The sequence below is a fragment of the Stegostoma tigrinum genome, chromosome 37 (assembly GCF_030684315.1).
Source record: "Stegostoma tigrinum isolate sSteTig4 chromosome 37, sSteTig4.hap1, whole genome shotgun sequence".
Classification (NCBI taxonomy): Eukaryota; Metazoa; Chordata; class Chondrichthyes; order Orectolobiformes; family Stegostomatidae; genus Stegostoma; species Stegostoma tigrinum.
Genome location: NC_081390.1, coordinates 22,870,909 through 22,887,073, shown reverse-complemented (window position 1 = coordinate 22,887,073; position 16,165 = coordinate 22,870,909). Strand labels below are relative to the sequence as shown.

Below are 16,165 nucleotides of genomic sequence, written 5' to 3'. Positions count from 1 at the left end.
AGGGTGTAGGTGGGGAGGTAGGGAGGGGATAGGTCAGTCCAGGGAAGACGGACAGGTCAAGGAGGTGGGATGAGGTTAGTAGGTAGCTGGGGGTGCGGCTTGGGGTGGGAGGAAGGGATGGGTGAGAGGAAGAACCGGTTAGGGAGGCAGAGACAGGTTGGACTGGTTTTGGGATGCAGTGGGTGGGGAAGAGCTGGGCTGGTTGTGTGGTGCAGTGGGGGGAGGGGATGAACTGGGCTGGTTGAGGGATGCAGTGGGGGAAGGGGAGATTTTGAAACTGGTGAAGTCCACATTGATACCATATGGCTGCAGGGTTCCCAGGCGGAATATGAGTTGCTGTTCCTGCAACCTTCGGGTGGCATCATTGTGGCAGTGCAGGAGGCCCATGATGGACATGTCATCAAGAGAATGGGAGGGGGAGTGGAAATGGTTTGCGACTGGGAGGTGCAGTTGTTTGTTGCGAACTGAGCGGAGGTGTTCTGCAAAGCGGTCCCCAAGCCTCCGCTTGGTTTCCCCAATGTAGAGAAAGCCGCACCGGGTACAGTGGATGCAGTATACCACATTGGCAGATGTGCAGGTGAACCTCTGCTTAATGTGGAATGTCATCTTGGGGCCTGGGATGGGGGTGAGGGAGGAGGTGTGGGGACAAGTGTAGCATTTCCTGCGGTTGCAGGGGAAGGTGCCGGGTGTGGTGGGGTTGGAGGGCAGTGTGGAGCGAACAAGGGAGTCACGGAGAGAGTGGTCTCTCCGGAAAGCAGACAGGGGTGGGGATGGAAAAATGTCTTGGGTGGTGGGGTCGGATTGTAAATGGCGGAAGTGTCGGAGGATAATGCGTTGTATCCGGAGGTTGGTAGGGTGGTGTGTGAGAACGAGGGGGATCCTCTTGGGGCGGTTGTGGCGGGGGCGGGGTGTGAGGGATGTGTCGCGGGAAATGCGGGAGACGCGGTCAAGGGCGTTCTCAATCACCGTGGGGGGGAAGTTGCGGTCCTTAAAGAACTTGGACATCTGGGATGTGCGGGAGTGGAATGTCTTATCGTGGGAGCAGATGCGGCGGAGGCGGAGGAATTGGGAATAGGGGATGGAATTTTTGCAGGAGGGTGGGTGGGAGGAGGTGTATTCTAGGTAGCTGTGGGAGTCGGTGGGCTTGTAATGGACATCAGTTACAAGCTGGTTGCCTGAGATGGAGACTGAGAGGTCCAGGAAGGTGAGGGATGTGCTGGAGATGGCCCAGGTGAACTGAAGGTTGGGGTGGAAGGTGTTGGTGAAGTGGACCTGCATTCCGCATGGAGATGGCCTCAAGGCCCTCCGCTTCTTCCTGTCCCGCAGGCCCGACCAGGCCCCCTCCACCGACACTCTCATCCGCCTAGCGGAACTCGTCCTCACACTCAACAACTTCTCTTTTGACTCCTCCCACTTCCTACAGACTAAGGGGGTGGCCATGGGCACCCGCATGGGCCCCAGCTATGCCTGCCTCTTTGTAGGTTACGTGGAACAGTCCATCTTCCGCACCTACACAGGCCCCAAACCCCACCTCTTCCTCCGGTACATTGATGACTGTATCGGCGCCGCCTCTTGCTCCCCAGAGGAGCTCGAACAGTTCATCCACTTCACCAACACCTTCCACCCCAACCTTCAGTTCAGCATCTGCTCCCACGATAAGACATTCCACTCCCGCACATCCCAGATGTCCAAGTTCTTTAAGGACCGCAACTTCCCCCCCACGGTGATTGAGAACGCCCTTGACCGCGTCTCCCGCATTTCCCGCGACACATCCCTCACACCCCGCCCCCGCCACAACCGCCCCAAGAGGATCCCCCTCGTTCTCACACACCACCCTACCAACCTCCGGATACAACGCATTATCCTCCGACACTTCCGCCATTTACAATCCGACCCCACCACCCAAGACATTTTTCCATCCCCACCCCTGTCTGCTTTCCGGAGAGACCACTCTCTCCGTGACTCCCTTGTTCGCTCCACACTGCCCTCCAACCCCACCACACCCGGCACCTTCCCCTGCAACCGCAGGAAATGCTACACTTGTCCCCACACCTCCTCCCTCACCCCCATCCCAGGCCCCAAGATGACATTCCACATTAAGCAGAGGTTCACCTGCACATCTGCCAATGTGGTATACTGCATCCACTGTACCCGGTGCGGCTTTCTCTACATTGGGGAAACCAAGCGGAGGCTTGGGGACCGCTTTGCAGAACACCTCCGCTCAGTTCGCAACAAACAACTGCACCTCCCAGTCGCAAACCATTTCCACTCCCCCTCCCATTCTCTTGATGACATGTCCATCATGGGCCTCCTGCACTGCCACAATGATGCCACCCGAAGGTTGCAGGAACAGCAACTCATATTCCGCCTGGGAACCCTGCAGCCATATGGTATCAATGTGGACTTCACCAGTTTCAAAATCTCCCCTTCCCCCACTGCATCCCTCAACCAGCCCAGTTCATCCCCTCCCCCCACTGCACCACACAACCAGCCCAGCTCTTCCCCACCCACTGCATCCCAAAACCAGTCCAACCTGTCTCTGCCTCCCTAACCGGTTCTTCCTCTCACCCATCCCTTCCTCCCACCCCAAGCCGCACCCCCAGCTACCTACTAACCTCATCCCACCTCCTTGACCTGTCCGTCTTCCCTGGACTGACCTATCCCCTCCCTACCTCCCCACCTACACCCTCTCCACCTATCTTCTTTACTCTCCATCTTCGGTCCGCCTCCCCCTCTCTCCCTATTTATTCCAGTTCCCTCCCCCCATCCCCCTCTCTGATGAAGGGTCTAGGCCCGAAACGTCAGCTTTTGTGCTCCTGAGATGCTGCTTGGCCTGCTGTGTTCATCCAGCCTCACATTTTATTATCTTGGAATCTCCAGCATCTGCAGTTCCCATTATCTCAAAGAGACCGAGGGGTTCAGGTACACAGTTCTTTGAATGTGGCATCACGGGTAGGCAAGGTGATGAAGAAGGTGTTCTTGCCTTCATTGTTCACTCCATTGAATAGAGGACTTGGGATGTCATGTTGCAGCTGTACAGGACATCAGTGAGGCCACTTTTGGAATACTGTGTCCAGCTCTATAGGAAGGATATTATTCAATTGGAAAGGGTGCAGGAAAGATTCACAAAGACGTTGCTGCATCTGGAGGGTTTGAGCTATAGGGAGAGGCTGGGATTTTTTTTTCCCCTGGAGAATAGGGGTTGATGGGTGACCTTAATAGAGGTTTATAAAATAGTGAGGGGCATAAATAAGTTGAATAGGTGAATCTTTTCCCTAGGGCATGGGAGTCCAAAACTAGAGGGCATAGATTTAAGGTGAGAGGGAATTGATTTAAAAAGGAACTGAGGTGATGCATATAAGAAATGAAGTGCGAGAGGAACTGGTAGATGTAGGTACAGTTACAGCATTTAGAAGACATTTAGATAGCTGTGCGAATGGAAGAGGTTTAAGAGGGATATGGGCCAAACACAGGCAATGGGACTAGTTTAGTTCTGGAAACCGATCAGCTCGGACAAGTTGAACCTAAAGGTCTGTTTCTGTGCTGTATGACCGTGTGACTCAGTGCAGCAGTGGCTCTGTAATGGCACTGGGAAGGTCAGTACAGATGTGCTCAGGCTTGTGGACCGGGACTTGAACCAACACCCACTGGACTCCAAAAGCTTCAGGCTCGGTGGTCAGACCAGTATCCAGTGAGTCTGGGCAGATTCCCAAAAATCCAGAGCTTATCCAAGTAAGCCTTTTCCGAGGAATTCCATTGGTTTCTCCCCTCCACATGCCCACACATACGATGAGTGGAAGAAAGCAAACTTACCAAGTGTTGGGAAAAACCGTGGTAATGCCTCAGGAGAAAGTGGAGTGTTGGGTTCAGAGAGGAGATGGCGGTCGGAGTCTGATGGAAGGCGACGAATGTCCAGTGTCCTCGGTTTCACTTCAGAGTTTTGGGCTGTAATTTCCTCAAATACTGGATTCTCCACACCAATAGCCTCACTGTAAATCAGGAAGACAAATTCCACATTCATCACTTTCAGCCCAAGGTCTTTAATTCCAACCAGTTATTCAGAAACAAGTTTTACCATTTCAGGTGAAAGCAAAATACCGCGGGTGCTGAAAATCTGAAATAAAGCCAGAATGTACTGGAGAAACTCAGCAGGTCTGGCAGTATCTGTGGAGAGAGAAACAGAGTTAAATGTTTCAAGTCCCGTATGATACTTCTTCAGAACGGACTCAGAGACGTACAGCACAGAAACAGGCCTGTTGCTGGGCCTGCTGTGTTCATCCAGCCTCACATTTTGTTATCTTGGATTCTCCAGCATCTGCAGTTCCCATTTTCACAGAAACAGGCCTCTCAGCACAACTAGTCCGTGCTGAGCAGATTTCCTAAACTGAACTACTCCCGTTTGCCTGCGTTTGGCCCAAATTCCTCTAAACCATTCTTATTCATGTACCTGTACAAATGTCTTTTAAATGTTGTGATTGTGCCTGCATCTACCACTCCCTTTGGCAGCTCATTCCACACATGTGCCACCCTCTGTGTTGAGAAGTTGTTTTAAGGTCCTTTTTAAACCTTTCCCATCTCGCAATAAACATGTCCCCCCTAGTATTGGACTCCACTAGCCTTAGGAAAAGGACTTGGCTATTCACTTCATCTATGGTGCTCGTGATTTTATAAACCTCTACAAGGTCACCCTTCACTCTCCTACGCTCCAGGGAAAGAAGTCCCAGCTTATCCAGCCTCCCTTTATAACTCAAACCTTCTAGTCTTAGTAACATTCTTGCAAATCTTTTCCACACTCTTTCCAGTTTAATAACACCCTCCCTAAAGCACAGTAACCAGAAATTGTGTGCAGTACCCCAAATGTGGCTTTACGAATGCCTTACACAGCTGTAACATGATATTCCAACTCCCTGTGCTCAATCACCCTGCCTACCTGTCACATTACTTTCAAGGGAATATGTACCTGCACCCCTAGGTACCTAAGATCGACAACACTCCTCAGGGCCCTGGTTTGTCTTACCAAAATGTATCGCATTTTTCAGAATTAAACTCCATCTGCCATTCTTCAGCTCACTGACCCAGATGATCAAGATCCCATTGTACTCTTAACTAACCTTCTTCACCATCCAGTGAATCTTCTTCAGTGGGGGCTTCTTTTGAAGCAGAACGATCATGTCAGACTTTAAATGTTAGCTCTGTTTCTCTCACCACAGATGTCACCTGATCTGAGAAGTTCCTCCAGCACTTTCCAATTTCACTTCCAGTCATTTTGGGATTCCTTTCACAATTTTTGGCATCATGATCTTTTATTTTAAAGGCTTTTGTGCCTGACTGCTGGATACCCAAAGCTAATCCGTCGATCCTTTAAGCATGTTAACCTACAGTTACTTGTCCTTTGAACTCAAGAAGTTTGACACCATCCAGGACAAAACAACCCACTTGATTGACACTATATCCACAAGCACCCACTCACTCCACCACTGACACTCAGTAACAGCAGTGTACTATCTACAAGGTGCCCTGCAGAAATTCACCAGAGATCCTCAGATAGCACCCTCCAAATCCATGGCCACTTCCATCTAGAAGGACAAGGGCAGCAGATATGTGGGAACACCACCATCTCCAAGTTCCCCTCCAAGCCACTCACCATCCCGACTTGGAAATAGATCGCTGCTCCTTCACTGCTGCTGGGTCAACATCCTGGAATTCCCTCCCTAATGGCATTGTGGGTCAACCCACAGCAGGAGGGCTACAGCGATTCAAAAAGGCAGGTCTCCAGGGCAACTGGATCAGGCAAGAAATGCAGGCCGAGCCAGCAATGCCCATGTACCACAAATGAATAGAAAAAAATACCTCCTGTCAGTCAGTCAATGTGTTCACGTCACCTCCGTGTTACCAGATACATCCGTGAGAAACAATCATAGATAAAGTTTATGTGAACAAACAAGCAAAACTTTGTGACCGTAGTCCAAGCCTCAGCTTGTGGTCTGCCCTAGGGCCACTATGTGTTGGTGAGAGAGTGGAGAGCTGTTCTACAGAAAGGACTGCATCTGTTCTGTTCTTAGAAGTCATATGAATAACCCAAGGTGACTCCCCCACCCCCACTTCCTGAGTCCACTTCTATTGACTCTGTGTAGAATGGATGGATAGAGTTTGTTTCAGTATTCATACATCATTATAGCACAGCTGAAGTAGAGGCCCACTCCTCTGAACACCCAATGGTAATTGAAGGGAAATAAGTTTAAGACTAAGATTTGTTGGTGAGTCACCTCTTTACCCTTTGCAACGCCCCCATAACTATTCCCCAGTGGGCTTGCAGTGCCTCATGTTCTGGAACCTTGACTGTATTGCCTGTAAGAAAGGGCAAAGAAAAGGAGGAGATTCCCTTCAGTTTAAGAGAAAGATTTGAGGATCAGTTAAAAACATACCTGTCCATTCGGACAAGCTCATGGGCTCCTGCAAAGAGAAACAAGTGAGGTAAGACTGTGAAAAAAAAATCAAAACACTGCATTTGCAGGTTGCTGTGATAAAGCCACAAACGATTCGAAAAGTTTACAAACTTAATGCATCAATTACATTGCATATACAGCACAGAAACTGGTTGTTTGACTCAAACAGTTCTTACTGACAGTGATATTCCACTTGACTCTTCAACTTACCCCATCTGTAAAGCCATCTGTTCATTTCTGTATTCTACTTACCTGACTTGTCCTTGAATCTATCTGCACAACAGGTTAAAGGTTTCTTTCCACACCGACTCCTCACAATATTGCTGACAGTAGCTAGACTTTGCGTTACTTTGGCTGTGACATGAGACAGTGTGGAGGTGGAACAGAAAAGTTCTGTGGAAAGCCTGATTACAATCAGCTGCTGATACCTCTGCTATTTCTATGATGCTTTTTAATCAAACACTCATGGGGACATTACCTGCTAAATTATGCTGATTAGGTTATACTTTCTCCGACACTCAGACCACAAATGCGAACTTGCTTAATCTTGGCTGAAACAGACTCCACTGCAGCTTTGAGAAGCTGCTACACTACAAATACATTTTCAAATCCATGGCCATTGTCTTGTTCTTGTGGTTACTCAGGTGGATATCAAGCACTGTGAATAAAACCATTCACAGAATCACCAAACTACTAGTGGTGCAAAAGGAGGTCATATGAATCGAAAGGATTTAGAGGGATATGGGCCAAATGCTGGCCAACGGGAAAAGGTCAGATTGGGATGTTTGCTCGGTGCAGATGGGTCTGTTTCTGTGCCGTGTGACCCTCACTCAATGTAGCCTATCATATCTGCATAGGCTGCCTATGCATTTTGATTCAGCGCCAACCCGGTCTTTCCCCCATCCCCCAACCCTGCACCTTGTTTAGGTTTTAAATAACTGTGTAATGCTTCAATTGAGCCTGCCTCCTCCACATTTTGAGGCAGCGAATTCCAGAGCCTAACCATCCACCGAATGGGAAAAGATTTTATTCACCCTCTGCCAACACCAGCCGATTAGCTCTGACTTCTTACCTACTGTGGAATGGTGCTGTGGTTAAAATGGGTGCCCTGTTTTCTGACATAACAGAGATGCATTTCCAGCAAAATTAATTGCATCTATACAAGTTCTGACACACATGACAAGAAAATTACATAAATGCAGATCTCTAATATTGACAAACGTTTGGACACCTTCTTTGCTGTGAATAAAAAAGCCTGTTTAGGTACAAAATGCCATTCTCTCAGACTTTCACAAGTATCTGTTTATGAATTCTTCTCTGGTGCTCGTGCCAAAAAAACAACTGGTCAGAGAAACACGCAACAGGACAAAACTGACTGGTGGGTGTATATTCAGTCACTATAATTTCTGCTGAACTTTAAAGAGAAATAAAAGCCGAAATAATGTGACATTGACTGTAGGACACACCTGAAAGAGTGACACTGATAGCAGAGTGTATCAGAAAGACTGACAGTGATGACAGGGGTGTGGGGGAGCTTGAGAACGTGACAGCGACAGCAGGCATGTCAGTATAAGTTGGGGATCCCCAGGAGAACATCTGTAACTGCGGACAGTCCCCTGGGGGTACAGCGTCAGTATTTACGGGGGGGGGGGGGGGGGGGGGGGGGGGCGAGGGGTCCCTTGGGGTGGGGAGGGAGAAGCGTCAGTAATTGTTAGGTTTTGCCAAGAGTATACCAGTAATGGTGGGGGTTTGTTGAGAGTGTATAAATGTTTGCAGAAGTTCCCATATGCAGATAAGCAGCGGCTGGGAAATATTTGGGCTCATTACCAATATCAGTCCAGGCCTTTTGCGTTTGCAATGTGTAGAGCTGCTGTAAGTGCCCGAGTTGGTTTCTTACTTACTTCTCCTGGTGGCTGCACCCTGCCTCTGTTTGTAAATGAGGAGCAGAATCAAGGGCAGAGACAAGATGCCAATAACACATCCCATGGTGGCTAGAGCAGCAGCTGTGGTGGCTGGGAAATTTAAACACAAACAAAGCATTATTAGATATACATGACATGTACAGCCATTGAGAAAAGAATAAACACCCATGCAACATCATTGAAGGACGGCAAAGTGTACAAGAAGACCTTCTATTTGTGGGATGTGAGTGTCAAATGGAGAGTGTGAGTGTCACTGGGTGGTCAGCATTTATTGCCCGTTCCTAGTTGCCCCTTGAGAAAGTGGTGGTGAGCTGCCTTGAACCACTGTAGTCCTCCTGCTGTAGTTTGACCCACAGTGCCATTAGGGAGGGAATTCCAGGATTTTGACCCAGCAACACTGAAGGAACGGCGATATATTTCCAAGTCAGGTTGGTGAGTGGCTGGAGGGGTACTTGTAGATGGTGGTGCTCCCATGTATCTGCTGCCCTTGTCTTTTCAGATGGAAGTGGTCATGGGTTTGGAGGGTTTATGGAAGACATTTGGTGAATTTCTGCAGCGCATCTTTTGACCTATCGTGACCGAGTAGAGTTATCTATTTATACCTAGTCCAAACTCGCCTTCCTTCCACATGACCCTAACCCGTACAAATGTTGCCATGTAAATGGTTACAGAGATAGTAGGAACTTTCGATGTTGGAGAATCTGAGATAACATGGTATGAAGCTGGATGAACACAACAGGCCAAGCAGCATCAGAGGAGCAGGAAATGTGACCCTTCCCGAAATGTCAACTTTCTTGCTCCTCTGACGCTGCTTGGCTTGCTGTGTTCATCCAGCTTCACACTGTATAATCCATATAAATGGTTACCCAGGATAATAAAGTGTGAAGCAGGATGAACACAGCAGGCCAAGCAGCATCTCAGGAGTACAAAAGCTGATGTTTTGGGCCTAGACCCTTCATCAGAGAGGGAGATGGGGAGAGGGTTCTGGAATAAATAGGGAGAGAGGGGGAGGCGGACCGAAGATGGAGAGAAAAGAAGATAGGTGGAGGGGAAGAGCTGGGCTGGTTGTGTGATGCAGTGGGGGGAGGGGACAAACTGGGCTGGTTTTGGGATGCGGTGGGGGAAGGGGAGATTTTGAAGCTGGTGAAGTCCACGTTGATACCATTAGGCTGCAGGGTTCCCAAGCAGAATATGAGTTGCTGTTCCTGCAACCTTCGGGAGGCATCCTTGTGGCACTGCAGGAGGCCCATGACGGACATGTCATCGAAAGAATGGGAGGGGGAGTTAAAATGGTTCGCGACTGGGAAGTGCAGTTGTTTCTTCATCCTCTTCCCCCACTGCATACCAAAACCAGCCCAGCCTGTCTCTGCCTCCCTAACCTGTTCTTCCTCTCACCCATCCCTTCCTCCCACCCCAAGCTGCACCTCCATCTCCTACCTACTAACCTCATCCCACCTCCTTGACCTGTCCGTCTTCCCTGGACTGACCTATCCCCTCCCTACCTCCCCACCTATGCTCTCCTCTCCACCTATCTTCTTTTCTCTCCATCTTCGGTCCGCCTCCCCCTCTCTCCCTATTTATTCCAGAACCCTCTCCCCATCCCCCTCTCTGATGAAGGGTCTAGGCCCAAAACGTCAGCTTTTGTGCTCCTGAGATGCTGCTGGGCCTGCTGTGTTCATCCAGCTTCACACTTTATTATCTTGGATTCTCCAGCATTTGCAGTTCCCATTACCTCTGATACAATAAATGGTTACCCAGTCTGGAAGCTTAGCAGGGTGTATCCTGAGAGGAAGTAGAACCAGCGGCACCATTTAGAGATAAGCAGTCTCCCCTTTAAGATGCAGGTAAGGAAGAATTTTTTTCTCACCCTCTCACACACAACCATTAGTCTCTGGAGCAGAAGCAGAAGCTGAAGAGCCTTCCCACACAGACTCATTCCCCTAATTTCCAGGGTCTGACTCACCTAGCCTAAACAGGCCTGAGCACTGTGGGACAATGTAGCATGGCCAATCCACTGCACATCTTTGGATGTGGGAGGAAACCCACAGAGAAACAGGGAGAACGTGAAAACTCCACACAGACAGTCACCCAAGGCTGGAATCGAACCCGGGTCCCTGGTGCTGTGAGGCAGCAGTGCTAACCAGTGAGCCATCATGCCGTATGGTTGTGCTGGAGAATCCTTTATGGTAACCTCAGCCAGCATGGAAATTGAACTTTCTCTGTCAGGGTCACATCACAAACCAGCTGCCTGAGCTAACATGTACATGCTGTTTATTAAGTAGGTGTTAGTGTGTACAATCACAGACAGTCTGTAGTCTGTTTCTGTTTCCAGTTATTGAATTTGAAAACCACCAAGTCATTCTGAAGTTTCCTTCCCCGCTCCCCCCCCCCGACCATTGCAGCGTGGGGGAGGAGGTGCAGTGTGATGCTGACTGCCCATACGCAAGGCCAAGCGAATATTTTGAACCAGCTAACTTGCCATGCACTTCAGAAGAGGAGATATGTTTCCATCACAAAGTAAGGTCTGAAAATTAACATGAATAAAATCTTCCTTAAAAATGTGACACCTTGTTGAGAACACCACATCAGCCAGTTTTAAAAAAGATTCTTTCACAGGATAATGGTGAGACCAGCTTCTGTTACGCTGGAATTGAATGGCATGCTAGACCATTTCCCTGGGCAGTGAAATTATCAACCACAATGCTGTGGGTCTGGAGTCACATACAGTCTGGATTGGGTGAGGATGGCAGTTTCCTTCCTTAAAGGATATTAGTGAACCAGATGGATTTTTTTACAATGATGAATGATTGTTATCATGATCATTACTCAGACTAGCCTTTCAATTTCAAATGTATTAAATGAATTCAAATCCTACCAAATAAATTATGGGATTTGAACAAATATCCATCCAGTAACAAAAAACGTAGAACAGGGCCTATGGCCTACTATGCCTGTGCTGACCATGATGTCATTCTAAACTAATCCCATCTACGTGCACATGTCTGTATCCCTCTGTTCCCGGCCTGGTCTTGTGCCTGTCTAAATGCCTCTGAAATGTTGCTATCATATCTGCTTCAACACCTCCCTTAGCAGCCGTTCCAAGTAGCTACCACCCTCACACACCTTCTTTAAACTTATCCCCACCTCTCCTTAAACCTAGGCCTCCTAGTATTTGACATTTCCACTCCGGGGAAGAAGACTCTGATTATCCACCCTATCCACATCTCATAAATTTTATATACTTCTGTAGGGTCGCCCCACAGCCTCTGATATTCGAGCGAGAACAATTCAAGTTTATCCAAACCTCTCCTTATAGCTAGTACACTCCAATCCAGGCACCATCCTGATAAACCACTTCAACACCCTCTCCAAAGCCCACACATTCTTTCTATAGTGTGGCAACCAGAACTGCACACAATACTCTAAAGGTGGCTGAACTAAAGTTTTTACAGCAGCAACATAACTTGTCAACTTGTCCTGACTGGTGAAGGTATGCTATGTGCCTTCCTTCCTACTTTATCCACTTGCGTTACCACTTTCTGGAAGCTATGGACTCGCACCCCGAAATCTTTGTGTATATCAATGCTGCGAAATGTTCTGCCATTTACTGTATACTTCGCTCTTGCATTTGGCCCTCACTGTAGAAACTGTCAAAGAACTTTGTCTCCTTTCCAAGGATTCCGAGTTCTTGTGTCGGGGGAGGGGACTTAGATTAGTTCACAGGTCGGCGCAACATCGAGGGCCGAAGGGCCTGTTCTGCACTGTATTGTTCTATGTTCTATGTTCACTTTCAAAGAGGCAGCTTTTGAATTCCCTCGAAAGCCATTCAAGAACAGACTGCCTCAAATGATCAGACATGTCCTGACAGGAGAGACAATGGCCTTGTGGTATTATCACTGGACTGTTAATCCAGAAACCCAGCCCTGGGTTCAAGTCCCACCATGGCAAACGTTGAAATTTGAATTCAATAAAAAATGTCTGGAATTAAAGAATGTAATGATGACCATGAATCCATTGTCAATTGTTGGAAAAACCCATTTGGTTCACTAATGTTCTTTAGGGAAGGAAACTGCCATCCTTACCTGGTCTGGCCTATGTGTGACTCCAGAGAAATGTGGTTGACTCTCAACTGGCCTCCGGGCAATTAGGGATGGGCACTAAATGCTGCCTAGCCAGCAACATCCTCATCCCATTAATGAATAACTACCCTTTCCTGGAACTAGGCTTCACCTTAAATTCTGGAAACAGTAGTCCAGCAGCTACTCATGGCCTTAATTCCACCTTCAATGCAAACAGATAATTTCACCAAACTCATATTGCATCTGGGTTTCTCCAAACTCCAATCTCGCTGAGCTACACCAAGCATATACTACTTGTGGACTTCCTTCAGCCCTACTCTCAGCTGCACTGAACTAGTTATGGTTTGCAGGGTTCTCCTGAGCCCCCACAGTTCCAAGACCTTCCCTCATCTTTAACAAGACCCACTGGCTCCCTGGACTACTCCAAGACCTAACTCTTCACCTACAGCAGCATCCTTTACGGGATAAAGTCTCCAACCCCTGCTGCTAAGTACTTGACTGGCTAGCAGCCAAAAGGTACCAATCTTCTGCCTCTCCCCTTCCTCTGACTCATTCTCTAAAACTGACTGCTCAGTAACACTTGAGCTGTTCTCCGTGATGTAGGGAGTATGTTCCCAATGGCTGGGGGATCATCATGTAAGGATACAGGGTAGGCCATTTAGGACGGAGGTGAGAAGGTTTTTCTTCACCCAGATATGGTGAGTCTGTGGAATTCTCTGCCTCAGATAGCAGTTGAGGACAAAAATGTTGGACATTTTCAAGGAGTTAGATATAACCCTTGAGGCTAAAGGGATCAAAGGGTATGGGGAATAAAACAAGAGAAGGGAAATGAGTTGGATAATCAGCTGTGGTCATACCAAGCTTTAGAATAGCATCATGTCGGCACAGAAATGGTGGGCAAAATGGCCAGTTCTTGGAAGTAGCAATCTTTAAATTTTTTATGTTCCCTGAATGTCACAATCCTCCAGTTAACCTCTCACAGTTGGCAGCTCAGAACGAACGCGTGCACACACACACACACACACACACACACACACACACATATACATTAAATAATAGCTACAAAATGAACATTAATTTCATCATGCAAGAGAATAAATTCTAAAACATACCAACAGCTGGAGGCAATTGTAGCTAATAGATTTCTTTTCAACAGCAAATGCTATAGGGAGATTTTATAGAGCTGTTTAAAAACATTTTTGATTGAGTAGATAGACAGAAACTGTTTCCAATGGCTGAAGAAAATGGGTTGAAGAACCATAGGTGACAGGAATAATCAATTCCTCTTGCAGCAAGGGTTTAGGAATTGGAATGCATTAGCTGATCAGGTTACAGATACAGATGTGGCACAATGATAGTGTCCCTACCCTGGACCTGGAGGCCTGGTTTCATGTTCCACCTGCTCCAGAGGTGTGGAATTACATCTCTGAACGGGTTGATTAGAAAAGCAGGTTAAATTTTTTTTAAAAAAGGGATTTGTACAAAAACATGAAATAGAAATTTAAATATCACAGGGATATATACAAGAAAGAGGAGGACAGTGGAACTGAATGAATTCAGCGCAGCCTGAGGTGGGGAGGGGTGGGGTGGTGTTGAAAGGACTCCTTCTGTGCTGTCTTAGTCTCTGATTCGGTGATTGTAACCTGCCAACACAGCTTTAGAAGAGGGTTCACCGGAGCTGGTGGAAGGCTTGGTCTCAGTGAGGACAGTTTTCGGTCCTGTATCTGCAGATGGTCTCAGCACAGGGCAGCACAAAGGTGACAAAGAGGAAGGAATCACTGAAGGACCTCACTGTACGGGCAGGAGGAGGAACCGTTACATGAGACGCTCGGATTGGGAACTGTTGCCTCACAGCGCCAGGGACACTGGTTCGATTCCACCCTCGGGCGACTGAGTTTGCACGTTCTCTCCGTGTCTATGTGACTTTACTCCGGATGCTCCGGCTTCTTTCCGCAGTCCAAAGATTAGGTGGATTGCCCATAATGTCCAGGGATTTGCAGGCTAGGTGGATCAGCAGGGTGACAGGGATAGGGGTGGATCTGGTTGGGATGCTTTTGAGGCCAAATGGCCTGCTTCTGCACTGTAGGGATTATGTGAGATGGAAAGCGCCACATGTGGACAGTGGAGATGAGGTGATGCAAAAGAGTAACACAGTCACCCCAACCCCCTCAAATTCCAAACAGTAGCGGCAGGGATGAAAGGAATAGTTAATTGGAAAATGACATGGGACAATAAATATCTTACCTTCTGAATCTGATATGACAGTAGGATCACGAAAAGTACATTTCTGAATAGAGGTGTGAGTTCCATTTCCTGTGTCTATAATATTAAAAAAAAATTTCAGCAGTTTCTTCACAATTCAGTGTTTGAAGTTAGGGTTACTACCAGCAGATACACAGAAGGAGGAAGACCATTTGATACACTGAGCTTAGCATTTCTTCTCAAATATTTTCCAATGTTGTTTTCTCTCCCTTACCTTGTGGAATATCCAGCTGCTGGTGATGGTTTTGACAAGGCATGCTCCCGATATTAGCCCTAAAGGTTTGTCCTTTTACCAGTTTAAAGGAAATAAGGATGTGCATTTATAGAGCGCATTTGATGAACCCAATGTGCTTGACAGTCAGCTTCAAGCATTTGTTAAAAAGGTATTGCCACCATTGCAATGCAGCCAATTATCGCAGTGAAATCCCACAAACAATAATCTGAGAAATGACCAAGTAACCAGATCTAGTGATGCTTGTTGAGAGATTAATTTCAGCTATGATTCGAGCCGGAGGGCACTACTGTTAGACCTGAGAGCACTGTCCTGCCATTGTGTGGTTAAAAATGTCATTTTGCTGTACTCTATGTTCCCTCTGTCCGGTCTCAGTCACCTGCTAAGGTTGAAGGGTCTTAAGTCTTACTGAAACTCTATGTATCATCAGGCGTCAGCGTCAATACAGTGTGGAACTAGAGGAACACAGCAGGTCAGGCAGCATCAGAGAAGCAGGAAAGTCAACGTTTCAGGTCAGGACCCTTCTGCAGAACACTCTCTGAGCGACGTATCTCCAGAATCTGCAGTTCTTGCTATTTCCCAGCAGGGGTCATCCGTGTGTCCTTTCTTGCCTGATATTACCTGCAGATTTAGCTACAATGTGTCAGGGAAGACTGCAGGAGCTCCAATGGCCCAGTAGGGACGGAGAGAGCTCCACACTGAGTGCTGCTATGGAGGAGATTGTTATAATCTCATTCTTCTCTATTCATCCACAGGGGGGCACCAAGTGGGCATCAGTGGTTCCCATCTCAAGTTGGCTGGAGAAGGTAGTGAGATAACAAGGTGTAGAGCTGGATGAACACAGCAGGCCAGGCAGCATCATAGGAGCAGGAAGGCTGACGTTTCGGGCCAAACCCTCCTTCAGAAATGGGGGAGGGGAAGGAGGCTCTGAAATAAATAGGGAGAGAGGGGTAGGTGGATAGAAGATGGATTTTGGAGAAGGTAGTGGTTAGCTGCCTTTTTGAACTTTGTAGCAATTTGCTACAATTGAGTGGCCATTTCAGAGAGTAATTAAGAGTCAACCCCTTTACTGTGGGCCTGGAGTCACGTGTAGGCCAAATCAGGTAAATACAGTGGATTTCCTCCCCTGAAAGAATATTAGTGAACCAGATTGGTTTTTACAACAACTGCAAGGGTTACATGACAAATTGAGTTTTATTGAGTTCATGTTTCACCAACTTCCAT

The 16,165-nt window shown here is 47.6% G+C and overlaps 2 protein-coding genes across 2 annotated transcripts in view; one reads left to right on the top strand and one right to left on the bottom strand.

Annotated features, from left to right (window-relative positions):
- Window positions 1-16,165, top strand: part of cdh23 (cadherin-related 23) — an 807,091-nt gene that overhangs the window by 637,004 nt on the left and 153,922 nt on the right. The gene's annotated exons all lie outside the window — the stretch shown is intronic.
- The window catches only part of vsir (V-set immunoregulatory receptor), a 66,845-nt gene that overhangs the window by 9,029 nt on the left and 41,651 nt on the right, over window positions 1-16,165 (bottom strand). The window contains exons 3-6 of the mRNA XM_048563675.2: window positions 14,692-14,766; window positions 8,348-8,458; window positions 6,426-6,453; window positions 3,814-3,989 (exon numbers count right to left, since the gene is read on the bottom strand). Of these exons, the coding sequence (XP_048419632.1) occupies window positions 3,814-3,989; window positions 6,426-6,453; window positions 8,348-8,458; window positions 14,692-14,766 (390 nt within the window). The remainder of the gene's footprint in view (window positions 1-3,813; window positions 3,990-6,425; window positions 6,454-8,347; window positions 8,459-14,691; window positions 14,767-16,165) is intronic.